Source organism: Argentina silus, assembly GCF_951799395.1.
Source record: "Argentina silus genome assembly, chromosome: X".
Classification (NCBI taxonomy): Eukaryota; Metazoa; Chordata; class Actinopteri; order Argentiniformes; family Argentinidae; genus Argentina; species Argentina silus.
Window position 1 is genome coordinate 34,623,505 of NC_139653.1, and position 15,783 is coordinate 34,639,287.

Consider the following 15,783-nt stretch of genomic DNA (forward strand, 5'->3'; position numbering starts at 1 on the left):
GAGAGAGAGAGAGAGCTGCACATCAAAGACACCTATTCATCTCCTGGGCACGCCACACCATGGAGAAAACAAAATCTCTGTCTGCTTATACGCTCTCTCTTTCACTGCAGTCTCTGCTTTCTCTCTCTCTTTCTTCCAGGAGTTTTAAAGTCTTAAAGGGATAGTCTGTCCCCTACCCACTTCAAATAACAGAAAGAGGGAGAGGAGAGGAGAGGAGAGGAGAGGAGAGGAGAGGAGAGGAGGAAGAGACAATGACGAGGGAGATAGAGAGAGAAAGAAAGACAAGAGAGTGGGAGAGTAAGTCATAGGCAGCAGTAAATGCCGGTGAATTTAAAAGGGGCAATCTGGGATTGGTACATACATTTTGGGACTTTTAAATGATTCTTGAAGAATCTAACTTATGTATGCCTCATGAGCTTAGTTTAACAGTCTTACCCCAACAGAACCCCAAACATATGCTTCTTTCACTCCATTATTTGTGAAAAATGTAGGGGAGAAATTGTTTTGCAATTAACTCTATTACTCAGAGATCACTCAACCTAGACCTGTCATTTTTATATATCAGAAACTTACATCCGTCTACTAATCATTCATAAATGTCCAGAAAACATAAATAAGTTTACGTATAACCTCTGTATGAAATATTCATGTTTCCACTAAGCAATGACTTGCGTGGCAATTAGGCATATTAACTTTGAGTGGTTATGATGGGTTAGGCATTTACTTGTACTTGATTGATGAGGTCAGGCTGGGTAAAAGATAGGGGGCTAGAGTGATAGAAAGGGGGAGAAAGAGTTGGGGATAAAATGAGGGAGAAAGAATAGGACAGAAAAAAAATATATAGAGAGGGGAAGAGAGGGAGAAAGGCCCAAACATAAGACTATTAATAGGTGGTTTTGCGGAGTGTGGAGGGAGAGGAGGGGGTGCCATGTTTGTGAAGGGATCCACACAGAGATTGATGAGCCCCAGGAACAAGGTGACTTCAAGGATGGAACAAAGGAACGAGAGAACAAGAAAGAGAGGTAGAGAACGGGGGGACAAAATGAACGAAAGCTCTGTGTCCAGAGTGGGATTGAATTGCTCGGCCTACTCACAAGAGAGGAACAAACCAAATGAAAAAGAAAGCCAATGCATTCAGAGGAAGGGAACGAGAGTGAAGTCCCCCCGTGAATACCAACGACAATAGCCTCCTCCTTTTTTCTCTTGCTTGCACTCTAACTCTGTCTTGCCCTCTCTCCTGTACTCTGCCTCTCTCTCTTTTAACACAAACATAACCAACACCAAACTCTCAGCCAATTGCACCATCCATCTACATTGTCAATGAGAGGTCTAGACTCAGGTTGAAAATATGCATAATAAACGTGTGGTGAGTAACACGTCTCAGGCGTGTGTATGAGAAGGAGAAAAAATGTATAGAGTGAGCCAGAGACAAAGGGGGAGAGAGCGAACAAGCAAAAGAGAGGGGACGAGGGTGCAACTTCGATGTGACTAGACCGTGTGTGTGTGTGTGGGTGTGTGAGCTGAATGTGCTTGAAGATGACTATGAATCACCGGCTGGCAAAAGTGACTAATTAGAGTAGCAATTACCCGTCCCTCCCACTGGGGACAAAGAGTCAACAGTCGAATGACCTCTCCACTGGCTGCTAATTTACTGGTGCTGGAGTGGGCCACTCTGAGGGAATACTAACCACCAGGGTGAGAGCAGCCTCCCTCTCCACTTTACCCTGACTGATAACACTGGAAAACAGTCATATGGTGGTGCTTGGAAAATACTGGTAGACACACAGCGTGAAATGATGGGATAGATGGGATAATGGTCTGAATTCTTACTTTCAAATGGAGATTATGGCAGTTACATTATGGCACATAGAATGGAAACTCATAAGACAACACAAATCAAATACTGGTATGTTACCAGCCCTTCCTGGAATCTTACTCTCTCATTATGTGAAATAAGCAGCTGTTACTGAGCGGATCTATGCGAAATTCACTCATCCTTCATTTTTTGTAATCAATCTGAATCGGCCTTTAGTATGTTCCTAGGATGTTTTCTTTTGACATTTGAAAGAGAAATCTCTCTTCTAGCAATTGTACTGGCCATGTACTGGAATCATTTTAATACCTGATTTTCATATGTGGTAAATATCACATGCTATCACTAATAGTATGTAGAAAAGTATTTTTTTTTAATTTAACCTTTACTTAACCAGGAAACCCCATTGAGACACAAAGTCTCTTTTGCAAGAGAGACTTGGCCAAGAAAGCAGCAGCAGTCAATATATTACAACATGTAAAATATACAATACAATCAGCACAACATGATCCGGCTTACAGAACATTTACACTCCTCCTGAATAGTTTTGCACTAAAGTTTTAAACTAATTTAGGGGCACTAGTACATCTAGGTGAAGCATACCTTGCTTTTCTATTCTATTCCATGCTCCTGCTGCACAATATGAAAAGGCAGTTTTGCCTAGCTCGCTAACGGCCCTGTGGACATTACAGTAAGTAGCAACCATCTAGTAGACCGCGTCTAGTAACTGCTTGTAATACAATAATAATATATGCCATTTAGCTGACGCTTTTAGCTGACGCTTACCCAGAAGGGCTTTGTATATGGACACACACCAATGTAGCTGTCTGCGTGTGTAAAGCAAGGTCCTGCCCACCATATGATACAACGTGCAATGTTGGGTAAGTGACTTGGCATTTGTAACAAAGTGCAAGGACGCATGACAAAACCGAGTCCAACCTCTGTAACACAGAATAGGCTGCATGCATGTACAATAAGTCACTATAATCAATTACAGACAGAAAAGTGGCTTTAACAAGCTTCTTTCTAGCCTCAAATGGAAAGCAAGCCTTTTTACAAAAATAAAAACCCAATTTCAGTCCCCCCCTCAAATGTAGTGCCTTCTCATTGAAATTAGTATTTTTAGTATAAAGTATTTTTATTTGTATGTATATTTTGTATTCAGGGGGATCACTTGAGACCCAGGTCTCTTAAGTGAGCCTGATACAAACATAACTACAAAATACAAAACACCCACAGATCAGGGAAACTAATCAGTCAAAAAATAAGCATAATTATTAAGGCTAAGATACAAACAATCTGCTGTCCAGGCTTTTCTCTTATCAAGATTTTGTTCCATTATAATAGATAGAATAGAAATAGTCCCTTTTTTCAGGCGCTAATTGGGTTTGCGGCACCGCAAAGCTTTAGTAGCCTACATCTGCATTTTACTTATGCTGATGTATTTCTATGATCTCTTCTCTTGTTTACTATCATTTTGTAACCTTGTTTAGAAAAGCGCTATACAAATAAAGGTTGAGTAAACCATTGTGTGTGTGGTGTGACTGCATGTGTATAAAAAAAAAAAAAAAAAAAAAAAAAAAAGCTTTTTGGAATTCATCCATTTTACATGGCAGGGGGTTGTCTCCCTACCAAGCTGTTGGAAAATAACAGAAACTAAAAGCAGAGAGAGAGAGAGACAAAACAGCAGCAACAAAAATAGGAACATTTTCATACAGAATAACAAAAGACAAAAAGAGAGGGGGAGAAAACACAAATACTAACCCATTAATTTCTAAATACGCTTGGCTGTGGTCATATACTGTCTGCTGTCAGTTTGATGGGGGCTGAATTCAAGATGCATAGGTCACTGCTAGGCCACATTCAATAATTTTAATCACCTTGGTCTGAAAGGAAGGGTTTGGTTTCCACCTCATTGCTTTGACCCATCAACTACAATACTTTCAGATCAGTGGTCATGAAGGAAAGGCCACAAAGCAAGGGGGGATTTTCTAAGTGTTGGGAGCGGGCATAAGCCTAGCCTCTAGTCTAAGTGTTGTGGTAAGTTCTGATCCAGGCCAGGGATGGCTGACTGTTCATGGGGTCAGTGGGCCACTCTAGTTTTGTAAACAGGAGGCATTCCTCCTGGAACTGATATGTTTCTAACTCTCTTTCTAGTCAGAGAATGGGAGTGGGAGACGCTATATGTCACAACCATGTTCATTAGCGATTTCATCCCAACATCAATTTCAACACACCACTACTGAAATGGACCTTCACCCCATCCCCCACTAGCTATCCCCTCTATCATCCATCCATCTCTCTCTTCTCCTTCTGTGTAACTCCCAGTCAGGGCACTGAGAGAAGGAGCCCCATAAATCTTCACTCCAGACTCTGACACACATTCTCATCTCAAGGGAGGGAGTGTCTACAGAGGCCAGAGCTACACAACACAAACTTTTCTTTCTATAAAAAAATCACAAAACGTGACAGTGGAGAGCAGTGGTTATTGCAATGTATCTCTCTCTGTCTGTCTGTTTACCTGTCTATCTCTCTGTCTACCTGTCTCTCTGCCTGCATGCCTGTCTGTCTTCAGCTATTCTCTGGGATATTGACATGCCTCCATCTCAACGTATTCATGCCAATCTACATCAGATTCCACCTGTGCTTATTGCATTATTTACTCACTCGATAAATCAGTTTGAAAAAAACATCAATATATTTTTTTAGATATATCGTCAGATATTTTCTGTCCATAAGTAGGGTCAGTTTAGCCAAAGGTAGTTCACCATGAAGAGATAATACCCTATGTTCACACACTGACAGATTTCAATAGCTGGGGTAATGGAGGTTATTATGTACCCCCACATACTGCAATTTCAAGGAGAGAGTGGCACTGATAGTAATCGTGTGTGTGTGTATATGTGTGTGCGTGCGTGTAATCACAGTAGGGAGCCAGGGGGCAGTTTTGTGTGGGCTGTTGTGGGCATCAGTGCACAGCCATGCTCCAGCCTCCAGGCTGCCTGTAAGAAGAGTAAACTGAATCTACCATACTGGTCAATGGCCTGGAGAGAGAACATCTGACCTGCTCAGCCTCTCAGTCAGTCAGTATCACTCTCTCTTACTCAAAGAAAACCTTGAATGTGTGTATACAGCTAGCCCTATACTAATGTGTGTATACAGCTAGCCCCATACTAATGTGTGTATACAGCTAGCCCCATACTAATGTGTGTATACAGCTAGCCCCATACTAATGTGTGTATACAGCTAGCCCCATACTAATGTGTGTATACAGCTAGCCCCATACTAATGTGTGTATACAGCTAGCCCCATACTAATGTGTGTATACAGCTAGCCCCATACTAATGTGTGTATACAGCTAGCCCCATACTAATGTGTAAGTCTGTATCTAGCATGATTGATCTGACTTTCTGTGTTTTTGCATGCTTACATCTGACAAATATTGTGGGGAGAACAATTGTAATGATCATCACCTGCGTGCGAAATTAAAGTTGATTGAAACACAAAATCCGCAAGAATTTTGCAGGAGATCAGTTGGTCTGGAGAATTGTCAGCAAATTAGTTTGGATACCAGACTGCAGGAAACGTCATGTCTGAGGTTCTCTATTCCCACCCATCTGAATTACCAACCTTTCAGACACCACAAAGATTAGCCTACACTAGCCTAAAGATTAAAAAAGTTGATGAACACTCAGATAATAAAATAATTAACATTGGAATCGTTTCTCACTTATGAAACTATTTCTACAGATGAAATAAGATGCCATGAACAACAGCCTAACATAGACTACATTACACACACTACATTGGTCAACCTCACACTGCATTGGTCAACCTCAAACCGAAGCAGTTTGATCAAATACACATTATTTTAAACTGTTTGAAGGCACAAATGTGCATTTTATAATTCACCTTAGTGTTTTCCATCCCTTGATTATGAAATTAGCTAAATTATGAGAGCTTTGATCTTATTCGTGAAAAATGTGTTGTACGTATCACAATCAGTACCATATGAAATCATAAAATAGACAAAAAGCAATAAAGGACAATTTCGCCGAAATTAAGTACATTAAAGGCCTACATTAAAGTTTTGGCAATTGGCACAGTTTTTCATTTCACTAAATATGTAAAAGAACACTGAAAACACATGCAAGGTATCAGATGGGCCCTTCTTTCCACTCTTGAGGACATAGACTTCATCAACGACATTGCCCGTCTCTCCCACATAAAAGAGGGCATACAAAAGGAGACAGACCCGATTAGCAACACCAGCTGGATGCTCGGACTGAAGATAAATAGCAAGAAGACCAAAATGATGATGCTATACAACCCCAGCCCGGCTCCAATGAACAGGAGACACTTGATGTCTAGGATACCTTCCTAGGTAGCGTAGTATGCAGTGACAGAGGGGCTGATAAAAACATAAACTGTCGCCTGACTGAAGCTAGAGGGACCTTTTACAGACTCAGACCCATTTGGAAATCAATCATCTATTCAAGGAATGCCAAGTTGAAATTATACCAGAGCTGTGTCGTATCCACTTTGCTGGATTGCTCAGAATGATGGTGAATGATAACATCTGACATGAAAGAAATATTTCAAAAAAATATTCCATACCAAATGCCTGAGGAACATCATGCAGATTTTCTGGCCACAAACCATTTCAAACAACAATTACTGGAACACACAAGGCAGGAATCTATGGATGATAACCAAAAGAAGGTGGAAGTGGATTGGTCATGTTCTGAGGCACCAAAAAGGGAATATCTCTAAAACAGCCCTTAGCTCAAATATGAACGCCCCAAAACAACTTGGAGGAAAGGGAAGGGAAAGTGGAAAGGGAATTGAAGGAGATGATGCTGACCTGGGGCCAGGCTTACAGGGTCCATTTTAGGACATCCTCAATTCTCAAGCGATAGTCTGTTGTCAGATCAAAAGTATCTGGTTCTCAGATCAAACTGCTATACTTCCTCAAGTGTGAGATCAAACTGTCATACTCCCTAACACGAAAAGGCTATACTCCCTAAGGCCTTAGACAAAAATGCTAACTCCATAAGGCCATTGACGAACAGCCTATACTTCATAAGGCCTTAAACAAAAAGGCTATTCTCCCCAAGACCTTTGTTGAAAAGACTATACTCCCTAAGGCGATAGACAAAAAGGCTATACTGTGTAAAACCATAGACGAAAAGGCTAAACTCCGAAAAGGCTAAAGTATAAGGTCTTAGGGGGTATAGCCTTTTCGTCTATAGCCTTAGGAAGTATAGCCTTTTTGTTTATGGCCTTACAGAGATCGCTTTTTCATCTAAATAAAAAAGTAATAAAGAAATGGTGAGAGAGTGTTGGAATGTCCTACAGTATACTAAGCATACACAAATATGCTTCTCTCAGACACACACACACACACACAGGATTGTTCAGACTTCCACTCTAGCCCTCTGATAGCCCTCCAGCATGCCTTAGAGTCAGTGACCAAACTGAACAAACACACTTGCCTTTGTATCATAAATGTCTCCTATGGAGCCATTTAAATATCCATTATGTTGTTTATTCATAACTCTACAGTGTGTCTGTTAGCAATAGAGAAGTCTCCTTTGTCCTATGTGATTGCATTCATTTTAAATCCCTCTGGGTTGTCATGGAATTGCCCCAGGTAATGATGTCACTTGGACACCTTATTTCAACTCACAGTAGAGTGTTCTTTTCCATCTATCCTTCCCGCCATGTGAATTATATTTCATTATTCTCTTCCTCCGTTCATGCATGCTAAAATCATTTACACAGTTGGAATTTCTAAGGTCCTCACAAAAACCGTAAACCTATTAGGCCCTGCTTAGTGGATGGATTGATTGGAGCACATACTTATTTGTCACAAAAAACATTCATGAAGTCTGGTATATTTTTGACCCAGCAGATTTCGTCACATTTTCAGAAGACCCATAATAAATTCATAAAAGAACCAAACTTCATGAATGTTTTTTGTGACAAAGAAGTATGTGCTCCAATCAATCCATCACAGAATCTGGCAGTCTTGAGTTTCCAATCATTTCTACAACTCTTATTTTTCTGTGATGGATTGATAATAAGAGTTGTAGAAATGATTGGAAACTCAAGACTGCCAGATTCTGTGATGGATTGATTGGAGCACATACTTCTTTGTCACAAAAAACATTCATGAAGTTTAGTTCTTTTATGAATTTATTATGGGTCTTCTGAAAATGTGACAAAATCTGCTGGGTCAAAAATATACATACAGCAATGCTAATATTTGGTTAAATGTCCCTTGGCCATTTTCACCTCAATTAGACTTCTGGCAAACTTCTGGTTGAATCTTTGACCACTCCTCTTGACAGAATCGGTGCAGTTCAACTAAATTCGTTGGCTTTCTGACACGGACTTGTTTCTTCAGCACACACCACATGTTCTCAATGGGGTTTAAGTCAGGACTTTGTGAAGGCCATTCTAAGACCTTAATTCTATTCTTGGGGTCATTGTTCTGTTGGAACACCCAACTACATCCAAGACCCAACCTTCAGGTTGATAATTGTATGTTTTCCTGAAGAATTTGGAGGTAATCCTCCTTCTTCATTATTCCATTTACTTTCTGTAAAGCACCAGTTCCACTGGCAGCAAAACAGGCCCAGAGCATAATACTACCACCACCATGCTTGACGGTAGGTATGGTGTTCTTGGGGTGAAAGGCCTCACCTTCTCTCCTCCAAACATATTTCTGGTCATTGTGGCCAAATAGCAAAATTTTTGTTTCATCTGACCACAGAACTTTCCTCCAGAAGGCCTTTTCGTTGTCCATGTTATCAGCAGCAAACTTCAGTCAAGCCTTAAGGTGCCGCTTCTGGAGCAACGGCTTCCTTCTTGCACGGCAGCCTCTCAGCCCATGGTGATGTAAAACACGCTTGACTGTGGACACTGGCACCTGTGTTCCAGCAGCTTCTAATTCATGGCAGACCTGCTTTTTGGTGGTTCTTGGTTGACTCTTGACCATCCTGACCAATTTTCTCTCAGCAGCAGGTGATAGCTTGCGTTTTCTTCCTGATCGTGGCAGTGACACAACTGTGCCATGCATTTTATACTTACAAACAATTGCTTGCACAGTTGATTGTGGGACCTGTAGCTGCTTTGAAATGGCTCCAAGTGACTTTCCTGACTTGTTCAAGTCAATGATGCGCTTTTTCAGATCCATGCTGAGCTCCTTAGACTTTCCCATTGTAGAGTGTAATGAGTGTATCAAACGAGCCCTATTTAAATGGGCTGAAATAAGTCACCAGCTGTAGTCAATCATAATCACTCATAAGAAGTTAAGAGGCCATGCCACAAGGCAAATTTAATTGACACAACTTTCTACATCACCAAAATTGATAATTCAAGGTGCTGTATGTATATTTTTGACCCAGCAGATTTTGTCACATCTTCAAAAGACCCATAATAAATTGATAAAAGGACCAAACTTTATGAATGTTTTTTGTGACAAAGAAGTATGTGCTCCAATCAATCCATCACAGAAAAATAAGAGTTATAGAAATGATTGGAAACTCAAGACTGCCATGACATACATGTTCTTTACAAGTGTATGTAAACTTCTGACCACAACTGGTCTAACCCTAACCTTAAATATGAAATCACTATCCGATTTGATCCGTGAAATTCAGGTGTGACTTTTGAAACAACCTAGCAACTAAACAATGCAACCTAGCAACTCAATTCATAATTAATGGATAGCACAATTTGGTGTGGCCAGGGCCTTATGGTCTGTATTGTATTACTGTATGGACAGACAACCATCTCTACCTCACACCGAACCGCTACCTATGTTACTCCTCAGCATAAGAAAAGGACAGGCCCTAGTATACTCACTGCAGCATTAGTTTATATCTTGAAGAATCTTTCTTGCCTTCATATAGTATCTTGTAGGTTTCCAGGAAATAATTAATGATTAGATTCTGGGAGAACATTAATTATAAGTCAGAGAGAGAACGTGTGTGTGTGGGGGGGGGGGGGGGGATACCAGACTTAATGAAAGTTTCATCCAACAAGGTTTTTAAAATACCACCACTATCAGTAAAAGAAGATGAAAGAGAGAGACAGAGAGAGGAGGGAATTAAGGATTGAGCGGAAGAAAGAAAAAGAAGGGGAAATGTGAGAAAAGGAAATAACTGCTGCAGAAAAGTAATTATGTGGTCAATGTTACCTATTTGTTATTGTGTGTGACCCTAAAATAGTTAACAACATAATGTTCAGCAAATCTGCTTTTTCAGATTTCTGGAAAGGTTATTTCCATTTAATAGTATTATTTTTTACTCTTCTACTGAAGCCTCATGGTCCCAATTTGCTTCTACTAAAGATCACTGCTTTACTAAAACGCTAAAACACTAAAGATCACTGCTTCACTGAAATGCTAAAAACAGTAAAGATCACTGCTTCACTAAAACACTAAAGATCACTGTTTGGAGAACCTTTACGCACAAACTCAAAAGACGGTTGTTCATCCTGACAGTTGTCAAATTCCCTTTCTTCAATCCATGGTAATATTGGGAGGGAAGACCATATAAACTAGCATACAATAGGTATGCTATATATGACTATGTATGGCTACCCCCCACTGATCATTGGAACATTGCACAGCGCAGCACACTCAACAGGTTCATGCACTCGACAATGATCCCCCCTCCCCCCTCCTGACTTTCATATATATGTCTTTTTATGTTAAATATTGTCAACTATTGCCAGGGACCAGTAGCGGACTGGCTATCTGTAGCACCGGGAGAATTTGCGGTGGGATGGTCGATCTGTGGGTTGCGGGGCCGGTGGTAAAGAAAGATATGGGCCGGTGATAAAGAAAGTAAATATAATATAAGAGAGTAAATGAGCAGCCCACTACTCCAGCCCACCACACAGCTCACTACTCCATCTCCCCCGACATGTCCATTCCTCCTTTTGCGCAGCCCTGACCCCCACCAAGGCATCTCATGTTGAATTCAACAGAACTCAACACAAGAACAAAAAGGAAACAGCAAACATCTAAGAATAAGTCAAGCTGAGAGAAACACAAGGAGGCAGGCTGTCTATTCTTGTCTACGTCTTGTATTTCCCAGAAACCCTCAAGATGATAACTCATAAGAGACCAACCCCAGTCAGACGGTCACGCTCTGACCCCTTGTCCTCCTCCAATCACAGCCAGCAATCTGTCCTCTCAAATCACCCAGCATCCCCCACACTCTACCTCTCCCTGCCCTGGGCTCAGCTGTGCTCTTGTCCAATCGGAGTGCTGCTTTAGGAGTTTGGAGTCTGACAGCTATGGTGACCTGGCTGACCTTGAGACAAACTCAACCTCCTCAGGCGACAGGGAGCGGCTGTCACACCCCCACACACTGAGGTACAGTATACACAGGCTCTGAGTCACACACACATGCGTGTACATGCACGCACACGCACACGCACACACACATTTCTGCCCCCAGCCTTGGCACAATAATTCACTCTGGCTGCAGTCTAGCCAGCTCCCCCCTCTGTTGGGCCTCAGTAAGGTCAGAGTGTCACCTTAAACAGCCCTCCATCCCAGAGGGGACAAGACATACAAGCACAAGTACAGAAATGCCCTCCAAGAAGGGTCTCCATGAATAGCATCAGTAAGTGCTGCATATGCCTGTGTTATCATTGTATAGTAGGTACCACACTGCCAACATTGCTCTGTAGATCACTCCGGTGAAGGGTCTTTTCAGTAAAGAGATGACATTCAATACTGAGCATCTACATCAGGTCCAAAATAAGTTATTGTGTGATAGGAGTCCCATATGGTGTTTCAGAGACACGCACTAATGTACGTACAGTACACACACACCAGGGTTTCTGTTAGCTGGTAATAGCCAACTTCTGGCCGTTAAAAATAATGAAAAGCCGATAAATAAAATAGTTGTTGGCAAATTGCCAGGGAGAAAAAAGATAAGTGACCCAAACCAGAACTGACCCGTGAACAAAGACACCCAACATCTGATGGGTCCGATTGTAGCCCCGACCCAAGTGATAAAAAATATAGGATAATTTGAGTAAAAACCTACAATAGGTCAGTGTTTAACATGAATTCGGACTGCAGAGCATGGTTACCATGACAGCAGGAGTGATAGTATTTGCCTTTTTCTTGGGGGTATTACAACTCGGCAAAACAACCACCAGGGGTCATCTTTAAGCATATTTTTTTGCGTCACACGAATTGAAGGACACACGAATTGAAGTCGTTAATATTGTGTTAGAGGGAAGATCTCAGCACACTGTGTAAGATAACTATACTATTATAAAATTAAATGATATGTGCATAATGTGATTATAGGCCTAATCAAAGTGAGTAGACTCAGGTGTTTATTCTCACAGGAACCGATTGATTTGTCTCCTTTACCAATGTAATTAGCAAAATAGCCTACTACAGAACGGATGGTAATTTCTAATTTAAGATTACTTGTATTTCAGAGGAGGAGCGAGAGTGTATGCAATTGCAATATTTGGTTTAAATAAATTAACCAAAATTATATAATTACTCCTGTGATTATAATCAAAGGCAGTCATTTATTCTCACACTAAGCAGAGGTGTTATTCTTGCAACAATCACATTTGTCTCCTTTACCAAAGTAAATCAAGCAAGAGTACGCTACAAAACAGAGGGATTTTCCAAAAGGATGTGCTTGCTTATCAAACTTCACGCAGTTAGGGAGACCGGCAGCTAGCCTATAGTTTAACTGCAAGACTGCCACTGATGGAGTAAATTGATTTCATTTTCTCCTCCTTTTATAATTATCTCCATTCTTTATCTTGCCCTATCGCTTCAACAGTTACTGCTGGTCTTGTTAGGATTAGGCTATGTATTGCAGAGGGGAGGGTTAGGGTTAGATATTAGCCATGGTCCAATATCTCAGTCAGGCAGCTGCACTGATTGATTCCGTCCGTATTCATTATTGGAAATTGAAGTGAGACCCAACTACTGGTGGAGTCCCATCGGATTTAAGATGAAGCTCTACAGCAGGAGCCTCCCTCCACACGTCAAAAAATAAAGAAAGTAGGCCTACTGTATAACTAATAATAGCTTTAATGTATATAGACTTAGTTATGAACTTATAATAATGAAGATCCAATCAAACAATCAATTTGAAGGGGACAGTTGTGGACATTTCAGCGTTTTAGGTTTAGATGTGGTTATAACCTTGTATTTAAATGAGGAAAGATCAAATGTTGCAAATTCAATGTTGCAAAACACGTTCTGCGCATTACGCACAATACATGGGAGAGAAAAACATATCTTCTCTGTCTACTTTTCTATCCAGTCACAATCTCAATGAAACCCCAAATCCTTAAACCTCTCTTACATTAAATTTCCTAACTTTAATATGTAATCCATAGGTTGCATTACCAAAGCCAACTCGTGCTTATTCATGTCAAATATTCCCCCTCTTCTTCTTCTCGCATGCTGCCATATAAGAGAATTGCTTTTCAATCAAACATTTATTTATCCATTATTTAAACAGGGAGATCTTACTGAGACATGAGTCTCTTTTACAGAAGAGTCCTATAGACAAAATAAACATCCAGACAGACAAAATCACACAATATTTCAACAAAATAAAAGCAGAGGGGGGAAACATTGGGGGGAAATATACAAAATAATGAATAGAAAAAAAGAAAAGAATAACAACTGTGATATAAACCCTTAAGACATAAACACAACCTACATTAAAAAGCAATGTGGATAACAGGCAAAAGCAATAGATAGGAATCACACAACAAAGGACCCGCTAAAACAGCTACAATTTTCAATGACTAAATCTGCTAACATTCTCTTAACATTTCTCCACCCTCAGCCAAAGGTGACCAATGACTCTAGCTTCAGTTCCTCCTGAAGGCCAGTCCAAGAAAATGGGCGGTGAATGCTAAAAAACGTTCTCCCTGAAACTGTTGAAGCATAGGGAACCTCCAAAACTAGCCAGTCTTGAGATCTTGTATTTGTGACCCTCCAATGCAAAAGTAGGGTACGGTATGGTGGTAGTTTCTGGAGAAGTGCTTTATAAAGAAACGTAAGCCAATGGCATAATCGTCGATTATCCAGGGAAACACAACCTACGTTCTGGTATAATGATGAGTGGTGTATCTGTCACTGGTTATAAACCGGAGCCCGCTGTGATATATAGCATCCAATGATTTTAATGTGCTAGTAGGAGCATGCATGTATAAAATATTGCCATGGAAATCACTCCACTGGGGCACCAACCAAAGTACATTATGCAAAATCATCATATGCATTTTTAGTCAGAAAAAGCCTATAAAGCTTTCTGGAGAAGTGCTTTATAAAGAAACGTAAGCCAATGGCATAATCGTCGATTATCCAGGGAAACACAACCTACGTTCTGGTATAATGATGAGTGGTGTATCTGTCACTGGTTATAAACCGGAGCCTGCTGTGATATATAGCATCCAATGATTTTAATGTGCTAGTAGGAGCATGCATGTATAAAATATTGCCATGGAAATCACTCCACTGGGGCACCAACCAAAGTACATTATGCAAAATCATCATATGCATTTTTAGTCAGAAAAAGCCTGTTCAACAGTAGAGGCAACAGAATATACAACAGTATCATCGTCATACAAATATAGGTTATAGTTTTGTACAGAAGACCCTTTACATGAACATTGTTTAACTTTATTGTATTACAACTTTACAGGCTAATTTCTATTCTAATCTGTTCAGATGAATAACCATAATCTAAATGTGATTTGTCATTCTGAGCACTGTAGGTCGACGCCCAAATGCGTTACCCACACAATGCATATGGATGTCCGGTTAATTTCGCAAATGTCTGGTAAATTAAAATGTTGTCGGACAATTTGGAAACCCCGGCACACGCGCACACGCGCACACGGACACGGACACGGACACGGACACGGACACACGCACACAGAGCTAACTGACAGACCTGCTCCAGCTTCCAGTGGAATTCGGCTGGTCTGAATGTGTCCATCTGGGTGAAGTCTCTCCGGAGCAGGAAGACCAATCGGCAGTTATGAACGTAGAGGGAGTAGTGATGCCGGTTCATCTCTACAGAGGAGAAGGAGAGGAGGACACAAAAGGGATTGATTGCATGTATCTAAATGTACAGTATCTGAGATCACCAAGCACCATATAGTGGTGCTCGCATATGAAAGCTATAAGATCTGTTGAATTAAAGTGGAGTCAACATTAACATAAACATAATATATATAAATACATATAAATCATTCTGCCATGGACTTGGTGTCATATTAAAAGAGGAGATTGTGGTCTTTAAAATTAAACAAACTTGTAATGGTCCAATTTCCTTTGTTTGTTAGCCTTACCCATTTGTTTAGAATATGTGATAAAATTAGCATTTAACTTGGAATTTTCAGTAATCTACAGCAGCATTCTAGAATTCATTTGGGGGCTAGAGGGTTAAGGAGAAGGACAGCAAGATGTTGTCCTTGACACACGTTAAGCTTACAGTCATGTTTTGCTTTGAAACTGTTAAATTGGTTCATTTGTTGATACTCTATTCTCATTCTTCCTATGTGCATTAATGTGATGTTGTGCGCTACATAAAGGTTCTGTCAATACAGCACAACATAATCGTGACCAAGTTCTTCCATTCAATGTCTAATGTTCACATGCATCGTTAAAGACACGTAGAGTGAGTCATCAGCTTCAGATATTGGCCTGAGCGTAAACTCCTCACAATCCTATTTATCTTAACTTAAGAGCATGGTGAAGTAGCATTTTGGGTATTCTTAATGGAATCTAGAATCCCATATGATCAATTGTCTGTCACACAGGGATGAGCAAAGCATAATAATTAATAATAATAATAATAATAATAAGATCTAGCCGTTTCCTCCCAGCTCCAACCTGCTCATCCCAGTCCCCCACTCCTCTCCTTCCAGTCCACCACCCCTCTCCT

General features: G+C 40.6%; 1 protein-coding gene across 1 annotated transcript in view; it reads right to left on the minus strand.

Moving 5' to 3' along the window:
* Positions 1–15,783, minus strand: part of LOC310822352 (calsyntenin-2-like) — a gene marked incomplete at both ends in the record, with an annotated part of 149,366 nt that overhangs the window by 27,640 nt on the left and 105,943 nt on the right. Inside the window, one exon of the mRNA XM_083694695.1 lies at positions 14,788–14,909. Within this exon, the coding sequence (XP_083550821.1) occupies positions 14,788–14,909 (122 nt within the window). The remainder of the gene's footprint in view (positions 1–14,787; positions 14,910–15,783) is intronic.